General features: G+C 37.3%; 1 protein-coding gene across 1 annotated transcript in view; it reads left to right on the forward strand.

Annotated features, from left to right (window-relative positions):
* The window catches only part of Cfap299 (cilia and flagella associated protein 299), a 447,243-nt gene that overhangs the window by 126,510 nt on the left and 295,154 nt on the right, over positions 1-25,579 (forward strand). Inside the window, exon 3 of the mRNA XM_050150032.1 lies at positions 24,604-24,694. Coding sequence (XP_050005989.1) covers positions 24,604-24,694 — 91 coding nt within the window. The remainder of the gene's footprint in view (positions 1-24,603; positions 24,695-25,579) is intronic.

Raw genomic sequence — 25,579 nt, forward strand, 5'->3', positions numbered from 1 at the left:
TCTCCCTCCATCTGCTCCTCATTGGGACCTTGGGAGCTCAGTCCAGTGCTCCAGTGTGGGTCTCTGTCTCTATCTCCATCCATCACCAGATGAAGATTCTATGGTGATATGGAAGATATTCGTCAGTATTGCTATAGGATAGGGTCATTTCAGGTTCCCTATCCTCAGCTTCCCAAGGGACTAACTGGGGACATCGCCTTGGGCTCCTGGAAGCCACTCTATGAAGAAGTATAAATATTATATTACAATATATATCTAGAAACTAGAAGTTAGTTGAAAAGTAAATTACTCTGGAAATAATAAAAGTCAGATCATTCTAGCAGTTAAAAGAATCTTTGATGCAAATTTTATTATTGCTCACTAAATTGTAATCATAAATTTCTAGAGAATAGTGACAAAGTTTCTACTATTTTACTAATATGCTTATTAAAGTATAGACTTAATTAAAATATCAAATAACTTATCTTCAGTATCATCTTAGCCAATTAAAGTGGAAGGAAAATATTCTAATAATTCTTAGTGAATGTAGATTTTTTTTATGTCTCTACAGCCATATAGTTTGAAATTTGTAATGCAAAAGTCAAATAAGTTATTTTCTTTCTTCAGTTTGTATGTTGAATCCTGGATGCCACATTCAAAGAGCCTAGTGAATAGTTCTCTAACAAACACATATCTAGTGTAAACCTTTTGTTTATGGACACAATGACTAATTAATCAATAGGTATATCTTGAACTTTTTCCTCTCTTCTCTACAATGTAGGGCTTGGGAGAAGGACATCTGCAGAACCTCGGGCCATTTATGTACCTTTGTCAATGTACATTCTCCAAGGCAATATCTACCCCTCTCTCTGTTGCAGAGTAATTACTATGTGCACAAATGCTCACTAGAGTATCTAGCTCATACGGAGCATGTTCTTTAAATGTCAGCCATTGTTGTTTGTGCCATGTGAAAACTCACAATCACCTTCTCAGTGTGCTTGCCATAGAATCGCCTGTCGACCTTCTCGCTTTAACAGTAACATTTATTTCTAAATGAAAACAAAACCATTTGGCCCAGATGTGAAAGTACTTCTTTAATGATAAAGTAGGGTAAAAAGAGACACGAGAGAGTCTTTATAAGGATTTATGTGCAATCTCTCTTGCTGGACCTTTCCTCATGTTTATCTACGCATGCTGCAGTTAAGGAGGAAGAAACAGAAGATGGGGTTTATTAATCTCCTCAAATCCTACTTCCATCACTTATACATAATGAAGCTCTTTGTGTCTTCTTGTATACAAGTGTGTGCAAAGCCAGAGTCAGTGCATGAAAGCATGTCTATAGCCAAGTCTTTCCTCGTACCTTTCAACCAAATAATACCAAATACTGCCCCAGCAGGATTCCACTGTTGTCAATTTCATTGAAAGTGCATGCTTCTTCTCATTTCTGTCCTTTGGTTCATACTTATCCTTGCCAGTATCCCACCATTCTGGAATTTATTAGGTATTGTAGTTTGTGTCTAAAATTTCTCCCAAAAGTCCTGCACTAAAGTGTTGTTTTACAGCGGCTAACTCTATTGTGAAGTGAGGAAACTTTAAGAAACAGAGTCTAATTGAAGGACACTTCAATCTGGTCACAGTGGCATTACAAAAATATCTGAAAATATTTCTGAAACTATGATTACTACATTTCAAAGTCTAAAATACAAAGTCAGTAAAATTATACCATTGTGTTAATGAGACAGGTTATATAGGGCAGGGGGAATTAATGGACATGAGAAGGAAAGGAATTACTTTGTTCAGGAGTCCAGTTGAAACTTCTGGGCATCTCAGAATCAAGAACTAACACAATCAACAATATTTACTTGAGGATGGTCCCATGTCCTGACGATTATATTTGTGGAGGAACCTCACCTGAGACCTGTACAGCACTAGTGCTTTTGAATTTTACATTACTAGACTGTAATCCTTATAAACTCAGTTATTGAAAAGGAGATTAGAGATGGTGTGGGGAGGGCTCCCTACAACCCTATTAAACAATGTAATTCCCAAAGCTTCCAAAGTTCTACGTGGAATCATCATTAAATGCTTCTCTGGGAAACCCACATCCATGTGACCAGGATGTCTTTCTATTTAAAAATAAACTTCAGCTTTTTTTTCTGCATTATACCGGCTTCTTATAATTCGTTTTACGCCTACATAGAGGATCTGTTTTTTCTGAGTCAAGGCTCATGAAAGATTAAGGGAAATCCTCAGACTGGTAAGTGTGGACATGTGGAGCTCTGTCTCATTGCCCTACATCTACTTCCTGCCTGGCTACTGACCAATCAGCATTTTATTAAAAATAATACAAGTGACAGGATAAAAGACCATTGTCCCACAGCATTCCCCCTGAAAACTCTTTTAGAATTATTCTAAGTCATAGTATGTTTTGAATTTTTAAAATCTAAAAGAGAAAACTTGCAAGCATTATTCCATGAGAACATGAGAAACAACTAACGGTGACACATTTAATATCCCATATTCTGCTCTTCCCTTTTTCATATGAATATGTCTCTAGGGTTTGGGAGATGATTGACTTAGTGAAGCATCTGTGAAGTAACTATAAGGAATTGAATTTGGATCGCAGCAACCCTGTTAAAAAATATCCAGGCTTGGTTACAGGTGTCTGTGACCCTAACAGGTATGGTGGAGACAGGTGGATACCCAGAGCTTGCTGTCTAGCCGATTCAGCTAACAGATTTGAACTCCTGCTTCAGAAGTTAACATGGAAAGTGACTGAGGGAGATGGTGTGGTTTCTGACCTCCCCATGTATACTCACACATGTGCATGCGAACACCCCCCTGCATACCACAGGTACACACATACATATACTACACATGCAAACACAAAATAACCTAATGAAGACACCACTCAGATACCACCATCTTAAAATACCTTTACCGCCTGCATCCATGGTAACTAGCTGTGGTTATGTGAACCATTTTGACTGAAAAAAAAAAATTAAGAGGAGAAATTCACTGCTGAAGTTCCCAGCAAGATATTTTAAGAGACGTAAATGCTGCTCCTCCCAGCTTTCTCCACTTCCTTCACCTGAGGCTTTAGTGGTGGAGAAGCAGAATCCATTGTCAGGCCCCAGACAGGTGTGTAACATCCTGGGGATCTGGCTGCTTTGGGGGGCCTTCTCACATCACAGTTCCTGAAGAATGCGATAATGTTCTGGAACCTCAATGCTGTTAGGAAAAGGTGTCAGAAGGAACGTTAAAAACAAAACAAAACAAACAAAAACACGGAAAAAGTCTATTAGAAACTTTGGCTTCTGTGTGGATGGGCAAAAGTTATTTATCCTGTCCACTACTTCATAACTCCCTAGTGTAAAGCACTGTAAGGGGCAACTCCTGCTTTTTTCTAGTCACCTGGTCCTGTTTCACCTCTAGATGGTTCAGGCTGTTTGTTGTTTGGTCTCTCTGTTCCCATTTAACAATTAGAACACAGTCCTTTTCATTATTTGCATGGATTGAATGACTCTGACAGATAATTGGTCTATATCCATGAACTGGAGCTGAGTAAGAGACCGTTGTCATCAACTGCCCCATCAGCACCACTGATAATTCGGTTATCATTGAATCGCGGCATCCTTAGAATGGCTGTGGTGTAGGAAAATCAAGGCTGAGCTCTAAATCAAAACTGAAGAAAAACTTCCAAGTACTCAAGGCAAGCACAGCAGAGCCAGAGCCCATAGGGTGGCTGTCAAGAGGACAGAGGACCTCCCACAGGGAGAAGGCTGGGCAGGTAGCTAAGGACTTTGCCTTACCTTTGTGAATTTCATTACCTTAATGTCCTGGGGCCAAGCATCTCAATACGACAAGCATCTTAATTTATTGTATTTTGTGTATCTTTTCCCACCTGACAGGTCTGAATCGTACGTATGCTAGGTCCTATTGAATTCCTTGAAATCAGTTGTCTCCCTCTGAAAAGCCTTTCGCCTGCATGCTGTAATCTGAGTGGGCAATCCTGCGTGCAGGTCTGAGAACAGGATTTAAGAGCTCATTAGAAATATTAAATCCAGGAGGCAAGGCCAGGTGCAGGACGCTGGCTTCATCTACATTTGCATAACAACAGCTGGATAATTGAAGCTGTCAGTGGGTACCCAGACAAACACAAAAGATAAAGACACCTTGTTCAAGACTGAGTCCTCAAATTTGTCTACCTCTTACTTTGTAAGAACTTGAGTGAATGTTGTTAACGTTTGTTAGCGCACACAGGTGTAGAATTCCAAGAATCTTTTTATGAATTCTTTGACTGGAATGTCTGAGTTTCTTTTTTAAATCTTACTTATTCAAGCTGAAAAGGAGGGTTTTGCCATTAAATCCCTCTTTGGGGGGGCACCTTTCAGAGTTTAATGATAGAGGAGTTTTAAGGTTGTCAAAGTAAAGCCACTTAGGTTTCTGCCTCTGGGAAAGTTTCACAAAGAATTGGGAGAGTCTGCTCTGCACACTGAACAGCCAAAGCACAACCATTTCCCAATGGTTTTAGCACTGGGAAGGACCAGACCTCAAAATCTACAATTTAGCAATGTAATAAGAAGCTTTTTAAAATGCAAATGTGTCTTAGTCTTCCGTGTATATGCTTCAAGGCTGTTCATCACAGAGCTGTTTACCAAACAGAGTGCCTGGGAAGCTCTACAGTGAAACGTCGAACCCGTGTACATGTAGGCATCCCTTAAAATGATACCCTGAAAAGGTTTCCTAAAATCTGTGAGCAGGTTCTGAATTTTTGAAGAAATAAAAACCATACATACATTGCATGATGCTGTGTATGAATAATACAAGCTTATGTACACGTGTGATTATGGTTATGACAGTGACCAATTCTGTCCTTAAAGGGAAATATTATAATCATTAGACTAGACTACTATGACTTATTATTGACATACTCCAAGAATAATAAAAGGATACGAATACCCTTAATTCTATTTTTATAATATTCTTTAGACAAAAACCCAGAGTAAATTTGATTACTTCTGATAAATGGGATCAAATATTTTATTTTTTCCATTCCTTTCCTTTCCCTTCCCTTTCTTCCATTGCCTTACTTCCCTTCCCTTCCCTTTCTTTGCTTCTCTTCACCCCCTCTTTCATTGTGTAGCCATGTGACTGTGAGTGTGTGCTGCACATGCCTGTGCATACACATGAAGAGTTCACAGAAGGACATCAGGTGCCATATTCTGTCGATCCCTGCCCCATTCCCTCAAGGTCTATCACTTTGGGCTAGGCTTCTAAACAGTGAGTTCCCAGGAGTCTATCTCTGTCTCCCAAAGCTGTCTCCCAGACAAGCAAGAACTTTACATAGATGCTGGGGATTTGAACTCAGATCCTCATGCCTACACTATAAGAGCCTTTACTCCCCAAGTCATTTTCCCTAGGCCCTCATTCTTTATCTCTTTGTGTTCTTAAGACTTTAGAGAAATTGAAAAAGTGCATTTTATAATATTAGAAAGGATAAAATAAAATATTTTTTTAAATAATTAAAAATAAATGATTCAGAAATTAGAGAAAATTTTTTACAAATGCAATGTTTTCCTTTGTATCATACTTTTGGTAAGGCCTAGAAAATTCCCAAAATTTTATATAACATTTTTACATAGAAAATTTACATCTCATCTCAGGTTTGGTAATGCATGCTGATGTGGTCTTGGTAGTTATATGTACCCAAGCACAGTATTCCTTTCCTCTCCAAATTAATAGATAAACACAATTGACAACGGGAAATAGAAAGAAAATATCTCTTATAGTTTAATGATTCTTTTCAGCTTGACAAAGTAGCTTTTATTCTATTTATCTACATATCTGAAATTCTGAGGGAACAGTGGGGTGAGTGTGAAAACAATATTTTAAACTGTGCATTTGTATGTGGGGGAATTTAAAGACATTTCCTTATTATGGAAGTGGATCATAAGCTCATGAATGATAATGAAGTGTTACTAAAGGGCCAATGAAGTGACTGACTGGGGAAGATGGCTTTCCACACAAGCCAGACGGTCTGAGTTCAGTACCTAGAGCTGATGTGAATGCCTGGGTACAGCGCTGAGCACCTGTAATAGCCTCACCGCACTCCTGTTGCAAGGTGAAAGGTGAGGACGGAAGGGCTAATGACTGACAGGCCTCAGGTGCACTAAGAAACTCCCAACAGGAAAGGTGCTGTGTCTGCTAACAGTAGTGGAAGCTTCTGCTGAGAAGATTCCCTAGAAATCCTACTGGTACCTCCTATGTGGAGACTTCATGGGCACCGACCTTCAGATGGACTCCTCCATCCCTCAAAGTCTCCTCCGTTCCTCTAAAGACCTCAAGCACCGCAAGCCATGTGTGAAGCCCCTACTTCCTCAGAGAGCTGCAGCCTTCTGGTGTCTGGTTAAGGGAACAATTCTTGACCTGTTTGCTCTCTTTTATCTCCAAGTCACAGTCATCAATTCTGATCTAACAGAGAAAAATCACCTGGACACTCAAGTGCCATCTAGCCTGGAGTGCGCTGAGGCAGGCCGGGTAGAGCCTGTCTCTGTAAGTCAGTTCCCTAAAATTGTCCTCTGACCTCCACATGCATGCTCTGGAGTGAGTGTTCCATGTCACACAATACAGTAATAAAAAATAAATCTTATAAAAGAAATGGCACTAAAATAATGACATTTTACAATACCGATACAGTCACTGTGCAAAAATTATTTTGAGTCCATGAGAAATTCAATGTCCTTCAATTTATAATGTTTCTTATTTCTCATTATTTTAAATTAAATAGTCCCCCCTTCTTTAAATGAGTGACTGAAACAATTTCTTGGTAGCAGTATGAGAGATGATTTAATTTGAATATCAAGAAATCTTCAGAATTTTACATCCAGCATATTTCTGAACAATAAAAACAATCTTAAAAGAGAATTGTCTTCTTGCTCTTGGCCTGTTTTGGCAGAGACAATATGTTGCCATTTCCAATAGAGGGGAGACTCTTGGTTTAGACAATTTAGACCTTTTCCAGTTGGAAGAACCGTCTTCATCTTGGGCAGGATATTCCTGTATCATAACACCTAAAAATTTACTGAATCAGGACAGAATGATGTGGGAAACTACAGGAACATGAAAAGGGAAAAAAAACTTCTCACCCTGGGATCAATTTACCTTCGATGCTGCCTGAGAACAAAGAACATCAACATAACTGAGTGGCCAAAAATATCATGAAGATAGTATATGTGTTCCTGAAGAAATCTCAAACAGAATGTTGAAAACATCAAACTATGCCAAATTTGGGCCAGATGTTTGTAACCTATGGTTTTATCTGATTAACACGCTTCTTTCACTCTAATCCAAGTAACACATCTCAGAAAAGCACCTCCAAATTTCATTTAGGAAGGAAATTATTCAAAAGAAAAGTAAGTCAGCTAAGGTAATTTTGTTCTTTTTCTACAATTATATATTTTTAAATTATCATTGTATTTATTCATTTTACCTGGTTATGTTACATAAAGACAATATTTTACAAATTAATGTCACCTTCCTAAACCTTCGCCTTTCCAAGCTTTCCCTCCCCATTCATTTCCTTTGTTTCTACTGTAGAACAGGTCTTTTAGAGCAATCTGAACCCATGTTCCTGGGCTGCAACCACTCATCCTTGGCTTAGATAAACCACGTCCCATTCCTTTAGTGGAGAAAGTTTTGTTTGGTATCTCTACTTGGGAAAACCATTTATCTGCATTTGCAAGAATGAAAGTGGACCCACTAACCACACCATACAAGCATTGACTTAAAGTTGAGCAAAAACTTAAGCGTGTTACATGAAACTGTAAAGCTTCTTGACACCAACCACTCTGGTGGTAGATCCTTAGGTAGAATCCCAAAACATGGTGATGGAAAGGAAAGTATAAACAAGATTGCATCAGACTAAGACACTTCTGTTCAATGAAGGAACCAGAGTGAAAAAAGTGAGAAGTGTTAGCTCATTCATCCTATAAAAGAAAGCAGCATAGCCGGTTGGTCGCGTGATATTTCCTGGTTCATGTGAGGCAATGAGCTCTTTGGTGCTTATGCCTTTCCATCATGGTGTTCCTAGCCATACCAATGCAAATTATTCATATCTATATCACCAGCCTGCCTGAAAGCAGTGTAGCCAATGCACCATTGCAATCATGAGTCAAAATAAGTTCATTTCTCTTAGGTGGTTTATCACAAAGTTTGAATGAAGAATTTGTTGCTTATATTTCCTAAGAGATGGAGGTAAGCCATGCTATTTAGGGCCACCTGGGTAAGTGTCAGGTTTTGTTGTGAAGGAAGGAGAATTGTAGTCTGGTTATCCTTTACTTTACATCTAATATGTGCTTATGAGTGAGTACGTACCATGTTTGCCTTTCTGGGTCTGAGTTCCCTCACTCAGGATGGTTTTTCTAGTTCCATCCATTTGCCTTCATATTTCATGATGTCATTGTTTTTAACAGTTGTTTAATAATCCATTGTGTAAATGTACCACATTTTCCTTATCCATTCTTTGGCTGAGGGACATCTAGGTTGTTTCCAGGTTCTGGCTATTATGAGTAATGCTACTATGAACATAGTTGAGTAAGTATCCCTGTGGTATGTTGGGGCATCCTTTGGCTATATGCCCAAGATTGGCATAGCTGGGTCTAGAGATAGATTGATTTCCAATTTTCCAAGAAATGGCTATATTGATTATATTGATTTTCAAAGTGACTGTACAAGTTTGCATTTCCACTAGCAATGGAGGCATGTTCCCCATACTCTGCATCCTCTCCACCCTAAACTGTCATTGGCCTTTTTGGTCTTAGCCATTCTAACAGGTGTAAGATGGAATCTCATAGTCAGTATGAAAAAATCCTTTAGTATTTGGCTTCAGTTGTTTGGTATAAGCTGTTGAGTTCATGACAGCTAGGGTGTCTTGCGTAAGAACAAAGAGAATAATGCTTTTTCCAAGCTGTTACTCTAGTATGAATGAGCATTTTCCAAAGTTTGTCCAGTTTTCTGGCTTTTTTTGTAATTTCTGGGAGCTCCTTAAGATATCCCCATGAATTCCACTTATGCTTTCCCTAAAGACTACATTCTGTTGTTTCAACTGAAAGCATTAAGTTATAAGTAGAATGTAAGGGTATGATGTTTTCCTGAATTTTAAAAAGCAGAGAACACAACTCCAATTATTGAAAATATTTTTAAATTACCTTAAATATGCAAGTCAATGAAATGTTTTTGCTTTATTTTTAGAAAGAAGTAGCAGCAATATAACAAATTAAATGAAAAAATTTTAAGTGGGACCTAGTGAGACTGCCCGGAGGGAAAAGTGTTTGCTCAGAAACCTAGCTATTGGAGTTTGATTCCTTGTGCCCACATAAAGGTGGAAGGAGAAAGTCAACTCCAATGAGTTGTCCTATGACCTCCACACAGTGTGCCATGGCTTGAATACAACCCCAATCAGTATATGTTCTCATGTGTGCATGCTTGTGCGCGAGCGCACACACACACACACACACACACACACACACACACTCAAATTATTATAATTAGCTTAAATATTACACAATTGTTTCCAGTTGCAAAAAAAAAAAACTAAACTAAAACTAAAAAAAACAAAACTTCATAAAACAAAGGTGAGCCTTATAGGTAACTTGTGACCTTCAAATACAAATGTAGATTCTTAAGACTATGTTCATGACACAGGGTCTTAGATGTAAATTTTTTTTTATAAAGAATGATTTTAGCCTAAAACTCAAAGTGTGTGTGCAGAGGGTTGGAAGACAGAGTTAGTGGTTAAACACCAGGCTACGTGGCACATACTCAACAAGCAAGTTAGAAACATCTCATTCATGCAAGAAAGCCCATTCGTGCCTTTTCTCTGTATGTCAGCTCCATTTTCAAGATTTGAAGAAAATATTGTAATGTTGAATTAACGTATGGGAAAATGAAGAGATGTCATTCACCACATTGGCACCAAGCAAGTTTCCTTGTGGTTTACAATAAACCTTTGGAATGAGTAGCGAGGAATGATCTACCAAGGCCTTTCAACTTGCGCTGAACGTCATCTTCCCCTTTGATAATCATCAGAGCTTCCAACCACACAGAAGGGTCAGGAAGCAGATGATTCATCCTTGCTCTGATCTCTGTCGTAGTCAAATTAAAACCTTGCTACTAAAGAGAAATTTATTTCCCCAAAGACATTTTTGTAATGTATTCTGCCCTTTCCAAGAAATATGTTAGACATATGATCCCATGTGACTTAGACATAATATTAACAGAAAATAAATATTTCAGTGATAGTCCAGCTGAATTGTGAGAAATGTCATATATGTAGTTTCTTTCTCTTTCAGCATTACAGCAATGTAATTTCTCTGTTTATATGCAATTCATATAAACATAGTTAATTTTATTTGAATTCTTTGCTTCCACATTGCTTCATTGTGGTTGGTAATTCTGAGCAATATAAGGATGAAACATTTCTTCAAAGCAACAGATGGGTTACTTCAATCAAAATTGTAAATGTGTTGGCTTTACATGTTAGCTGAAGATCCTTGAGTTCATCTGGTGTAGTGTTAAGGCTCCATTTTCTGTAGACATACTTGGAATTAAGTGTACCTCACAGACATTTTGGAAATTTTTTCTTTCAGAATCCTTTTAGTGTTCTGCGTTCCATAGCGTGCATCTGACTCTATCGGAACAGTACTACATGGTATCACAGTAACTGACACAATAAATCAATAAATTATTCATATAAAATCCATTAAGTTTTCCAACACATATTGAAATGCCCTACTATTCACTGTGTATGCAAAATATTCATTGTGTTAAATAAAATAACATTCTTGTTTTTACTAAATTTAGCGTAGGATAATAGATATTTAACAAACACAAAAATAAGCGCATAAAGAAAAAAAATAAAGACAAGAGTCTGCTAGAGCTCTTGGGAATAGTAGTGCCATGAGAGGGGAATTCCAAGTTGTTTGCCTGTTATCTTGGTTCGTGACCTCTGCTGAGTCATGGCCAAGGACAAATGGGAAATCTAGACCAGATGCCATATTTATAAGCAGAGCCAGAAAGTGCATCTGTAAAGCCTGAGCCCAGGTTCTAAAGTATCTGTCTTCATTACTGATTATGGAACCTGCCAGACATGATCAGGTATTATGGACCATGATGCTTCTCTCCTCACAGTCAGGCTGTAGAGGGTCTCCCACCTGTTCTTGCTCTCCTGTAAGCCCGTGAGCATTAGGCTGGATTCTGGTGTTTTACTTGATTCATTCACCAATTGGCATTATTACTTCTATTCCAAAACTTTTAACCTTAATCTATGGCATTGCTTGCCTTTTTTTTTTCCCTTGAACTTGTACAGTGATGTACTTACTCAACCTGAAGTAGAGTGATTTCCACCAAGGGCTTTCTGAGGACGTGACAGTCAAGCAGTAGTTGTAGATAAACAGGATTTAGGGAAAAGGAGGGGGGAAGAGAACAGGAGGAAGAAGGCTGAGGAAAGAGAAAGAGAAGGGGAAGGGGTGAAAAAAATTCTGAATACTATTTCTGCTGAGAAAACTACCTTTAGGAGAGCAGTGGTAGGAAATTACTATAGACTTGCAAACGTTTGTAGTCACAGTCTGGTAGCACAGGTTTATGGTTTTATATTTTATCCTGAATACTACAGAAACAACACTTTTAAAGAGAATTGAGCGACACACCACCCCCCACATTCACAGTCACACAGGTACATGCACACACACACACACACACACACACACACACACACACACACTTAGTGGGCTCCTGCTTCATTGAAGAAAACTCCCCAAGGAGAGGATAGAAGACACAAGCTAAAAGGCTTCTGGAAGCTAACATAAATCTTGGGGTATGGATAGAACAGTTGTAGAAACAGAGGAAATGTATGGTCTCCACACATACTACACATACAGAGATTGTTTCTCTAGGACTTGGTGAAGAGCACAGGAGAAGACCACGTTAATTAAACTATTATTATCCTCATGATGATTTCTCTAGAAGAATGCCTGTCACTCATATGTTAATTGAAAATGTGAAATTATAGAAAGGACTCTATAATCAAAATTCTAAAGAGCAGTTTAGGTAAAGTTAAGTCATCTTGTAGAAATTTTTCAATGCCTTTAACGTGCTAGTATCCATTGTGGACTTTCTGATGCGTGAATGCGGAATTATATTATATTTATGAACTTCTTGTAGCCTCAATTATAAATAACCAGATCACTAGATAGTTTATCAGTGTTTATATTATAACTTATATGTGAGTTATGATTATACTTATCATACATAATTATAGAAATAAAAATTCTGGCATTAGTTAATTTTTACAGAGTACAGCTCCAGTCAGCCCATTGCTATAATTGTTTGATATTGTATTCCAAAATCTATTACTGAGCTCTAATCTGTCCTAAGAATGTGTGGCATATTACATGATCAATTAAACACCAAAATGACGTTAGATCTAACAGACTTACATTCCTATATCAAGCATGTTGATTTATCTTATGTTCAGAATTCCCTTTGTGTTTGGTTGAATTAGATAGATTCCAACCCATCATATACATCTCTTTAATTCCTCTTTCTTACATTTAATATACCATTCTTTACACACATTTGGTTGATTTGATGGGAATAATGTACACGTTTTGAAACACTGGTCAAACCTCTGCTCAGATCTTTGTGTCTCTTCTGACTGGGTTTAACAGTGGATTCCGTTAATCGGCGTCTGATTTCAGCATTTGAAATGATGTCACAGCTTGACTCTAATTCTATTTCTTTTCCATCTTTCTTCTTCTTATCTTAATATTCACCTTTTCCCTAACTTCACATATTTTTCAGGGAGATACTAAGTGTATAAAAAATATCAAATCATTAAAGACACAGCCAACACACACACATTCTTATAGATTCATAAATTCCCAAATACAAAATATGAAGAACAAAAATTGCCTTTTTATTTACTGTGGACTGTTCCATCAATACACAAAGAAAGCCTCTCAATTACATGGCCTTTCCTTTTTCTGGAAATATTGACTCTATTAGGAAGCTTATTAAAAAACAAAAAAGTTTAAAAACCATCTTGTTAGTACTGGCTAAGAGGCATGAGCCCTGCTGCTGGTAGCACTGTTCATGGTTTGAGAGATTCCTGCCAATATTTGATCAGGTGTGGACTTGTTGTATAAGGCAAACCCTGATAGCCAGGGATGCTATTCAGCTGAAGTGTACATACAGCAATAACACCTTTTAGATCACGTCTACTATGGCGTTTCAAATCTCATACAGTAAGTGCAGTTTCTACAGCTACTTGTTCATTTTACTAAGCAGCAATATACATGGTATTAAGATCCTTGCAAAGACACTTCCTGAACTTGAGATTATATAGGTTATGACCAAAATTGTATGGCAAAGTTTTTAACTGACAGTCTACTAACAATGCCAAGAAGACTAACTTTAAGAAAATGCTTTAAAAATGAATTCCTAATCCAATTATTTATTTTAAAGGATCAAACATTTCCAAAAGCTCTTTAATTGAGAAATAAAATAATGGGAAGATAAGAGTATGCATAACTAACATTTAATACAGTGATATATACATTGTTATTTCTAACTTTATATTTATATATACATATATTTCATATATAAAGTGCATACATATTCTAAGTTAAAATAACTAGCCACAAACATTACTAAGTATTAGAACAACATTACACTACAAAAATTAACTATTTTCTCATGGACTCTATTTTATATGTATAGCACCTCCAATGTTAAAGCTAAGTTTCCTTTTTATGTCTTATGCTTACATTTTGTGTCTGAGTAAGGTAGGTAACCACTAATATTTTCAAATTATTTATTTAAATAAGATAAAATTGATGTCTAAATTTCAAGGACATATCTAGACACAAATAGCCAAAGACTATGATACAGTGGTGTGCCTCACATCCTTAATCTAAGTACTAGGGAGTCATACACCTTTAATGCCAGCACTAGAGGGAATATAAAATGGGAGGAGAGAGAGGCTCTGGGTGCTTAGTCTGCTTAGTCTGAGGTCTGCTAGTCTTGGTAGAGGTAAGGCTTCTCTAGTGGCTTGGCTGCTTTGCTTTTCTAGTTTTTAGGTTGAACCTCAATATCTGTCTCTTAGTTTTTATTATTTATGCTACACGGGCCCATTCTTGGTCAATAGCTCAGAGGGAGTTATCCTATCCCTGGTACTGAGATTTTCATTTACTGACCTATGTGCTGCACACCGCGGCCCTGGTCTGTGCTCTATGCTCTAGACCCCAGTTCATGAGCTTCGGGCAAGGGGCTGTAGGTTGAGAATACAGACGCAGAGACAGACCGACACGCAGACCTTAAAACACTGATACCAAAGCCCCCCTTTATTAGCAGCATGTAGGCTTAAATACACTGCAGTCAATGGTCAACAGGTGAAAATCCCATCCTCTGATCCTCTAAGCTAGGCACAGCTTCTAGTAACTTTAATTAGAAGGTCCTAGGAGGGAGGAGTAGCTGAAGGCCAAGACTCATTAATCCCGACACCAATGGCTTCTGGGAATAACTTTATCCACCTATACATGTTGCCTTTGTTCAAAATGCAGCAAATCTTTCAAAAAATAATAGAATTTCTAATAGAAAGAATTTCTAAAATAAATTTCTTTAAGCATTTTTCTTCTTAGCTATCCATACTAACTCCCCATGCATATATTCAGGCATCTCATATAATCCTGTCACCCATGCAGATGTGGAGAAATACAGTGATGGATTCCCACTCTGCCTGCTCTTTTCCAAAGATGAGTTGCCTACTGGGATTCCACCGTATAAGATTCCCTTCTTACACATGTGGACACCTTCAAATATTCAAGAAGTACACATAGAAGGAACTGGACAGACTGCATAGAGATGTTGAGCCTCAAGACAACCATTTGCTTGCATCTTTCGCTTAAAGCACTACACTGGGCCAATCTTTGTGTTCTGTGGTGGTGATAGGTTGAACCTCCTCAGATAGCCTGGAGACAGGTCTGCCAAACTGGAGGTTGCTTCTTGAATCTCTCCTTTCACGGTGTATATACATCCAGAAGGTCAGATAGTGCATTCTAATGAACTGAAACCAAACACATTTACTGACAGAGATTACCTTTAACTACATGCAATTTTTTCCTCTTCAAATTGTGGGTACATCTTAACCTATCATGTTTAAGAATTAACTAGAGAAAATTTGCCAAATCTACAAAAAGGAAGATGAACTTAGACCTTTCTCACACAGATATTGACCCCTGTCTCAAAGAAAAGCACAGCTGATATCCGAAAGGAGTAGAGTCTGACAGGTTTAAAACTTCATGGGTTTTAGAGCTCCCAGTTGGGTTTCCTCAACAGGAAAAGAGAAGAGAAACAGCTGTCTACTGTTCACATTACCTCTCCCAGTCTCCCATCTGCTTCTCACAGAAATACTTCTTGAAGTAGTTCTCTGAGATGTCAGTCGTTCATCTGATTACCCCTACCCTGGAAGACAGAGGGACAGCAGATGCATTCTTACTCCCAGTGGAAATTTGATTATTGTAATTTAGTACCGATAAATGAATCTGAAAAATTTTAGGGTATTAAATTGGTTTCTGGTAGCTGGATGGATATCAAAGCACATATTGTAGAAGTTCAAATCTAGCTCCTAAAAGCATTATCTAATTATATTGATGCCTTGAAGAAGGTGATTTGTGAATTGATTCTAGACAGCATTGGGAAAGACATAGAAAAGCCTTGCCAGTCTGTTTATCCTTTTCATGATGTCTTTGTTAGAGAAGGGAAAATGCCGAAGAAACCCAAGTTTGAATTGCAAACACTCATGGAGGTCCACGGTGAAGACAGTTGTCTGAAAAAGCTACTAATGATGAGACAGGGGCTCAAGTTGAACAAGTGAAGAGAGTAGAACCACTAGCCCTAGAAGCTGCTTGAAATCTTGAGGGTTTTTTTTTTCATGTTTTAGTTCTTTATTTTCTACATGTAGACGTATTCTTGAAAATGTCATAAATACCAAAATTTTAGAAGTATTTCATAGTAGTTTCTTGACCTTATTTATATCCAAGTGGTATTCAATACTGTGAGTATATTACAACTTAACAAATATATATTTATGATCTAAAGTTAGATGTTTTCAAAACCTTTCCTTGGAATACAAGTGACTGTACTTCAATGAACACAGTTTTCAAAAGTTATTTTACATTTCAGCAGTTGTTATTACTTGTTGTGACTAGATAAATTGCTGCAATTTTAGCTGCATTTAATGCATCAATTATGTGTTTTAGAGACTTCTGCACAGTATCATAAAAGACCTTGAAAACTGAGAGGCCATTCTGTTTGCCACAGTAGCTTAGTCCTACATAAATTTAGTATAGAGTATATATTTTTAAGTTTGTCTTTTGGTGTTTCTTTTTTATTTAGCCATTGTCACATTTGTTATTAATTTCTTTTGAGTTTTTTTAAACTTAGATTCAGTTCTAATCTAAACTTTATGCTGGGAATAAAATCTTGAGTTTTAGTAGCAACAAATACCAAGTCCTATTTGTGAAAAAATACATTTTTAATTTTTAAAGTTTTCTCATCATTTCATTTTTTGTATAATAAATTTTGATTGTATTCCTTCTCTTCAACTCCTCTAAGTAATCTCAACATCCTTCCACACCTAATTTCTCTCTCTCCTTCTTTAAAAAAAATCCAAACGAAAAAAAAAAAAAACAGACAAAATGTACCAAACAAAATCCATCCAGAAAACACAGAGAACACACAGCATCTGTTTGTGTTGGCCAGCTTCTACTGGGCGTGGAGTCTGCACTACAGTAGGGTTGATATACCCAGCACCACTCTGTTTGAGAGAAATGATTTTCCCTTTTCTATTACATATCAACTACAAATTCCCTGTCTGTTAAGAGTGGGACTTTGTGTTCATTTCCCCTTTTCCTTGTTGGGGTTTTGTCTGAGTTGAGCCAGGCAGGACTTGTGTGTGATGTCACAGTCTCCATGAGTTCATGTAAACATCAGTATTGTCCTACCTGGAAGTCACTGTTGCCTTGGAGTCTTTCACCACTTCTGGTCTTACAGTCTGTTTTCCTCTTCTACTAAATCCATGAGCCTTGAGTGGAGGGGTTTCGTAAAGATATCACATTCCAAATTCTCTCCCTCTGTGCACATTGTTGATTTGTGCGGCTTCGTGTTAGTTGCCATCTACTGCAAGATGTTTTGGTGATGGGGGCTGAGAAACGTACTGAAATATAGCTATAGTATTTGTCATTAGGGGTCATTTTATTCCTATTTCCTTTAACAGATTAATAGTACCCTTTACTCCAGTACCCATTACCTATCTTTGTTTTATACATGAGTATTTTGCTTCTGTCTGTGTGAGAGAGAGTGAGTGCGTGTCTGTGTGTCCCATGAACATGTTCACAGAAGTCATATCCCTTCCAGCTGGAGGAATGGATGTACCATCATGTGGTTGCTGAGAACCAAACACAAGTACTTTGCAAGAACAACAAGCGTTAACCTCTGAGCCATCTTTTAATCCTTATATAAAAGCCTAAAGTAATAAAGAAAGATCCCTAAAATCATCTAAAAATTGAACTTTAAGTATTTTTGTGAATTGATATTACTCAGTTCCAATGAACCATGGTAGACTTTGCCTGCTGACAATAATTCTACACTTTTGAAGGTCTAGAAGCATTCCATTGAAGTTATTTTGAAACTTATATGAAATATAAACTTGGGACAGGTGGTAATGGTGCATATCGTTAATTCCAGTACTCAGTAGGCAGAGACAAGTGGATCTTTGTGATTTCGAGGCCAGCCTATCCTACAGAGCAAGTTCCAGGATAGTCTCAAAAGATACACTGAGAAACCCTGTCTTGAAAAACAAACAAACAGAACCCCCTAAACCTTTAAACTTATTAATTTATTATTAGAATTTAATGAAGCATAATATTAAATCTGTTATTCTATATCTCTCAATTAACAGAAAAATCATAATGTTTTGCAAATTAAATAAGTTTTGCTTTCCTTCCAAGAAACTATTAAAAACAATTACAATAGATATAAAATATTCAAAAAATAAATTATATTTGAATACAAATATTTTCCAGCATTTTTGTTTTATGTTAGTATTCTTCTCTACTGACTATGGTAGGGTGAATTGATACTTGATATTGAAATATATGTTGTAGTTGTAGCTCACACAACTAACATTTATTGCACATTGAATAAAGGCATAAAAGGACTCAGTTTTCCTGGAGTCATATGTACAAAAAATTAAAAGGAAGGGTAAAAAGAAGGGAATTGTTTACTAGAGCCAGGGTTTTGGAATATAATATAGTGTTGTTTTATTTTTTGATGTGCTTTTAATGGAAATAGAATTAAACCACTTCCCGTTACTCTCTCCAGTCCCTCTTGAGGTTCCCTCCCATAAGCCCTCTTAGATCCCCTACTCTCATATTGATAGCCTTTTTCCCTTGACTACTGTGTTACATAAATACATACAATTGTATGTAGTTATATGCAAAAAATCAAATAAAAGCATGTGTAACTTGCTGAGTCCATTTTTGTTGTTTGTGTGTATATGGGTGGTTTCAGGGCCAACCACACCACAATGGGCAACCACTAAAGGTTCTTCCTTAGGAGAGGCTGATTCTCCTTCTCCCAGAGTCATTCATGGCCTGTAGTTCTTTGTCTAGTCCCCTTCCATGGTAACATGTCTGTTGACGTTGCTATTTTTTTATTTCATAAACACTTCCTAGGCTCAGTTTGCTACTGAGATTCTGTCAGTGACAAAATGAACTCTACACAGCTGTGATATTTGCATATAATGTATTCATCTCTAGATTATTTGTGACTCTTGGTACTGTGTGAATGTTGCATAATTAGTTGTAGTATTATATTTTATGGCATAATAACAAGGAAGAAAAGTCCTGGGGTCACAGGCATGAAAGGTCCAGCTTTTCAAGTGGGTCTTGGAATTCAGCCTCAGGTCTTCATGCTTGTAAAGCAAGTGCCCCTACCCACTAACTCACCTCTCTAGTGCTGAGTTTGCTTTCTTTAAAAGAGATGATATTATTGATCTTTACAATATACTTCTACTCATCCATTATTTTACTCTCTATTACATTTTGAGGAACTGTTTGGATTCTATATTTAAGTAAGTGTTATCCAGGTAGAAATATGAAGTGTAGGCAATGTCTTAGTTCACTAGCAAAAATAAACAAACAACAACAAAAAAATCAAATCACCTCTAGACAAAGTAGCAAATCCCAGTCCCAGTAAGACTAGCATGATCATTGGGATTGAATAAGTTTCCATGTAGGTCTCAAGGTTAATGCTGTATACCTCAGCCCTTCTTCCCTACAATCTTACTGACTTCTTCTGGTGGACTCTTGGTTTGTATTGTGTTGAAGTATACCAAAGCAACACTTAGTCAAATAGCTTCGGATTTAAAGTGGAGCTCTAACTGATGACAACCAAATTACCCAACCTCATTGAGGCACACTTCATCTGATGGAAAAGGAAACACATTTTCTTTAAGCTTTGATTTGAGAATAATATGTTTGCAAGGGTACTCGACAGGTGAAACCTATTCCTTTCTAACTGAATGGACACCAGATTTGGTTTACTAGTTATCAGGACATTTATATAGAAGCACAACTTAATGGTTAATTGAAGCTTGCTGGTAACATTGCAAACTGTATATTTAAAATTTTAAGACAGCAAGTAAATAAGTCACATTCGCTGAAACTATTTCAGTGAACTCTTAAGCAATTAACTCCCCAAATAAAGTTTCTTTACTTTTTCATGTTCTTTCCTTTTGTTATTTGTTCTTTCTCTTCAAGTGATAATTATGTATCTATGATATGATATGTAAACAACATACTTAAACTGTGTAACCAGTAGCCCAGATGCTGAGGATTAAAAATATGTTTATAGTCATTTTTGCCAGATTATATAAGTGCCTTTAGCTAATGATTAAACAGGGCTGGTAAAAAATTAACTCGTGCGCATATAACTTTTAGCCCATTTGAATGTGCAGTGGCGTGTAAACAGAGATGAGGTATTTGCTTTTATAAAACTCACCCTAAGATTTTGTAACAGACCTACTTCCTCTTGAGGAAGTAAATTCTTTTGTAATATTTATTTAAGCCAAGTTTCTCAGGTCCCTGACTGTCAGACAAACCTTGTTATTTAAGAGTATTGCATGTTGAAATCATAAGATCTCCTTGTCTCACCCTCTATGCTATTTTCTGTTCTTGACGCGGGGTTGCAGGTTCTCAGCCTTCAGCCTTCAGCATGGAATAGGAACCCTTTGGTTTGCGATGGCCTTTTCCTTTCTTTTCTGTTTGTGGTTTTATAACTAGAGACCCTTATTTCCCCTATGCATTAATTCTGGTTGCTAATGCTGTATGGCCGTTCTCACAACTTGCGTAGTAGAAAGGGGCTTAGATTACACTTAGCCCGATGTGGAACCCAGGTTAGAAGAAATTGGCAGCTCCAGATAGCTGGGGGATGAGTAGAAATTAAAGACTGCTAGCCCATGTATATTTCAGTTGAAATTCTTTATCCCATGCATCCACTTAAGACATTTAACTGCAAGATGTGAAAATGAGTTAACCTTTTAAGCAATGCTTTCCTGGGAAATATTTAAAACATTAAATATAAGGTTAAAGTTTAGTTTTTTTTTCTCCTAATCAATCTTAAAATACCTTTTTCTTTCAAATGGGTTAGAAGTCTCTGGTAGTGAATTATCAGTGAGCATTCATGGTCATATTGCTGGGCAGCACATGGGGAAAACGAGGCACTATTGCTGATGGAATCAATTAACCCAGTCAGTATGGAGTTACTTAACTGGATCGCCATTTTATCATTTACATATTTTCTTTATTAGTAAGAGTTACAAACTAATGATTTAAATAAAAAAAATGTATCTTATTAGACGAACACTATCCTCAAAGATTAAAGTCAAAGTTGAGTTTGTTATGGTATGAGAAAAAAATTATAATTGCACCAACTGTAATTGGGATGATTTGCTTCTGTAATTAACCTGGTTAGACATGACTGATGGCTTCACAGACGATTCCCAGTACATGGTGGTTTTTTTTTTTTTTCTTTCACATCTGTCCTTGCTCTAATCAAGTTTGGACAGTCGTTTTGGCAAGGCTGTATGAATGTAGCTTCTGACATTTCTAGGAGACAGAATCTCGCAGCAAGCTCTCTGATCCTCTGCAGTTTGTTTTGTTCATTTAGTCATTCAGTTTGTGTGTGTGTGTGTGTGTGTGTGTGTGTATGCTTATGTGTGTGTGTGTGCGCGCGCGCATTTGCATGTGTGTGTGTTACCACCAAAGGGTGTAGGTCAGAATACAACTTTTGGGGAGTTATTTTTTTCTTCCTACTGTGTGGGTCCTGGAGATTGAATCTGGGTCCTCAGGCTTAGCTGCATGTGCCTTTACTTACTGATCAACTTCACGGGTCCCATCTTATCTATTGAATTCACAGACCAGTCATTTTCTGCCTCATCTTCCCTCATCCCTGCTTTAAATTCAATACTTCTCATCTCTGGCTGAAACTTTGAAACACACCCCTTGTGAATTCTTCTAGTGTAGTTCATTTTTACCTACATTTCTCAAAGCTGCTGACTATTTCTTCTAAAACACAAACTTGACCATCTAATTTCCTTGTGTGAAATTGTATGGTTCAGCACTTTTATGAAGATATCCTGAAGGACAGAAGCCCTTGGTGATTATAACAAGCTTTGGGACAACCTTGGTATCAATAAAGTCTACAAAAATGCTATTATTTATTAATGTTATGTGGCTTTTCCTCTTTTTGAGGGGGTTTACTTTATGACTGCCTTGACATTTCCTGAGGTTGCCTTAAAACCTTACATCTGTATTCCTTCATTCCTTTGCAGTTTCGAGTACTTTTCTCCCTCACTGTCCCACCATGACTCACAGGCTTACCTTTCAGTCTCCAGTTTAAGCATAAATACTTTTCGTGTAAATGGTCTTCCTTGATAGGAAATAGGATAGCATATTTTCTCATGAACTGCTGATACTCTGTCCATATCTACTGATAGTTATCACTGCTGTGTTTACTTCTCTGCTTACCTCTAAAAGTCCACAGGCAAGCTGGGAGCAGGAACTGTGACTTCCTGGTCATTGTGCCCTGATAAAGCTCCTGATTCAAAGTAGAAATAGCAATAAAAACATTGGTTGACTACATAGAAAATTGCCCCATGAAGAGAGGATTATTTTTCTTATGAAACACTATTCAGTTTGCTTTTCATTATTTGGTTCAATGTTGTCGCAACAATCTTTATTAAACTTTAAAAATGTATTTTAATTGATGTGTATGGACATTTTGGCTGCTTTGATATCTGTGCACCTAGTGAATACCTAGTGCCTATGGAGGTCAGCAGAAGGCATGAGATTACCCTGCAACTGAAGTTGCACATGGATGTGAATCACCATGTAGGTGCTAGGAATTGAACCTGGGTCCCGTAGAAGAGTACCAGGTGACTTTTCAACAGCTGAACCATCTTTGCAGCTTTAGTGATCTTTCTTTTTTCATTTTTATTGTTTTGTTCATCATTTGACACTTTCATACAATATATTTTGGTCATATTCTTTCCCCTCACTAAATTCTTCTCACATCCTTCCTCATATTTCTACCTATCCAACTTCATATTATTTTTCTGTCTTAAACAAACAGACAAACACAAAAAACATGGAGTCAAGTTTGTGTAATCATAGGACCCGCCCTAGAATGTGCCATGTATCAGCACATTGAAGAAAGCGGATTTTCCCCTCTCTTGAACCTATCAGTTGTGAATAGATTCCCGTCTAGAGGCAGGACGTTGTGCCCACTTGCCCTCCTTCATGCTGAGATTTTTGTCTGCCTTATGCTTGTGCAGGTCTTGTGGATCCTGGCAGTCTCTGAGTTTGTATGTGCAACTGCCCATTGTTACTGGAAAACACTGTTACCTTGAACCTACTTACCACCTCTGGCTTTTACAATCTTCTTGTCCTTTCTTATATAGATCACTGTTGAGGGTAGGGGTGTGATGTAGATGTCTAGGTTTGGACTGAGTGCTCCAGTTTCTTACTTTCTACACGTTTTCCTGTTGTGTCTCCAATCTGCTGTCTTTGCGATGACTCAAATGATGCCTAGCCAGTGGGTCTAGCAGCATGCTCTTCAGTAGCTCTTTATGTGATGTTTCTTTATGTTATGCTGTGTTCTTTAGGTTTTCCCCTGAGGCCGTGACTTGTCTAGGCTCAAGTTCTTGACCTTATAAATAGTATCAATTTTGGGTTAAATCTTACAAGGAGGCTTTAAATCCAATTTAAAAAGCGATTGCTTGTCCCCATCATAATTGTGCCACTGTTGCGCCATGAGCAACATGCAGGCAGGTCATTATTGGAGCTCACAGTGTTCTTAGTTGGGTGAGACTGATGTTTACTTTTCTCCTCCAGTAGTGTTTACTATCCAGGAAAGGTATACTGTTCAGTTGAGTACCAACTAGATTTCTCAGTGCTCTAGGTCACAAGAATGTGGTACGTTCAGCAATAAAGTTTTACTGTCAAAAGTTTTAGAGGGTAAAATAAAATAGTTTTGGCAATAAATAGCCTATAATGCTTGGGATGTCTATTTTGACCCCCTGGGTAAAGCTTAAAAAGATATATAATCTAATCCTAGTTCTGGGACTTTTATTTGATAGCATATAACATCTAGTTAGGGTATTGTATTCATTGATACTTCTTAGGCATTTTCATTAAAATTTGTTTCTCTGGGTTTGTAATGATTTCTCTCATCTGACAAAAATATCCCAAATGAGTTTTCTTTCTTATGCTGAGAATATCTGCTGGTTGGGAGAAATTAATGCTTTGTCCTACTGCTTTTATTGGCTTAACTGAATCAACAAACAGTACCTAAATTATAGGCGTTTTAAGTGTGGAATATAAATGTCTTGTCTTCCTGGAGAGATAAAATGAAAAGATAGACATAGAAATTGTAGAGGATCATAATAAAGTAGTCTCTTAACCGCTGAGCCATCTCTCCAGCCCAATAAAGTAGTCTCTTACACTAGCTCAGAATTGAGTATAATAAAGGGTTCTTTATTTAGGGGTAGGCTCACAGATCAATAGTCCTCTGCATGAGTGGGGAGCAGCAACCGAATTCAGCCACCAAAAGAGAGAGCACATGTTTCTAAATCTGTTTTTATAGTACACTAAGACTATGTCCAGAGTGGTCCAGCATCTCAAAGGCCATTGGCTGAAGAAGTTCCCACAGCAAGAAATGAAATAAATTTTATGTGGCTTGAGGATTGATATGGACTTTTGTATTATTTATAAACCTGATCTCAATAAATAAAAGCTCTACAACCAACCATATAAAATAAAAATTTAAATCTGATTAGAATGATTGTGTGCATTTGTATGGTTATGACACGCATTTCCTAGTTACAACTATATTGTCGTTCAGGCTAAGAAACACAATTGTCTATCTCAGAATGCTTCAGAATTATGTCTTTGAATCTGAGATGCCATGATATTGTAGTGTAATTGTTGTAATATGTTTTTATAGGACACTGACGAGTGCGGGTAAGGACCTGCAGGATGATTTTCTGAAGGCCCTGGCAATGAGAGAAGAAGATAATCGCAATGGGAAAGTGAGCGTGAGTACATGTTACCCCCAAATCAGCATGTATTTTCAAATGCACAGTAAATACAGAGGATACAGCCTGAAATATTTTCCATAAAAAGTAATTTATGTACAGGCAAGAGAGATGGCACATTAGGTGGAAGGGCTTGCTGTTACATTAGAGCACCAGGACCCACATAGTATCCGGGGAGAGCTGACTAGTGGAATTTTACGGATCTCCATATACAGGTCACAAGATTTGTGCCCCCCACACCTTCAAAATAACAAATTAATATGAAGTCTGCTGAATATAAGATATGACTATATTTACACATTATGATAATATGTGTGGAATTTTAGTAATCACATTTATAAAAGCAGCAAAATGATGAAAAAAGATTCTAAATATTTTAGTAGGGAAAATGAATGTATTTGTCAGACTAGTTGTTATCTCCCACTTGTGATAATCCTATATTAAATAATCTTGCTTCCTTTCAGTCATAACCGTTACCTGCAAGTTCCATAACACACTGATTTCCAAACTTTGTTCTGTGTTGTTTTCAAGGGCAACCCAAAAGAAACTTTTGTGATCTGTCTTTATAGTGCTCTATTTTCTGACATCATTGCTTGTAATCAGAGGCTGTTCATTTGTTTCCTGGCCACTCAGACCTAAATAATCATATTCAAGCTACATTAATTATAATACTGTTTGGCCAATAGCTTGAGTGTATTTCTATCTAGCTTTTACATCTTAAATTAACCCATTATTATTCATCTGTGTATATCACCACAAGGCTATGGTCTACCTACCATTGAGGCTCAGGCTGATGATTATCTCCTTTGGCAGCTATGTGGCATCTCCATGACTCTGCCTACTAGCGCTCTCTCTCTCTCTCTCTCTCTCTCTCTCTCTCTCTCT

The sequence above is a fragment of the Alexandromys fortis genome, unplaced genomic scaffold (assembly GCF_014885135.2).
Source record: "Alexandromys fortis isolate MF-2015 unplaced genomic scaffold, M_Fortis_MF-2015_v1.1 scaffold_0, whole genome shotgun sequence".
In the NCBI taxonomy this organism is placed as follows: Eukaryota; Metazoa; Chordata; class Mammalia; order Rodentia; family Cricetidae; genus Alexandromys; species Alexandromys fortis.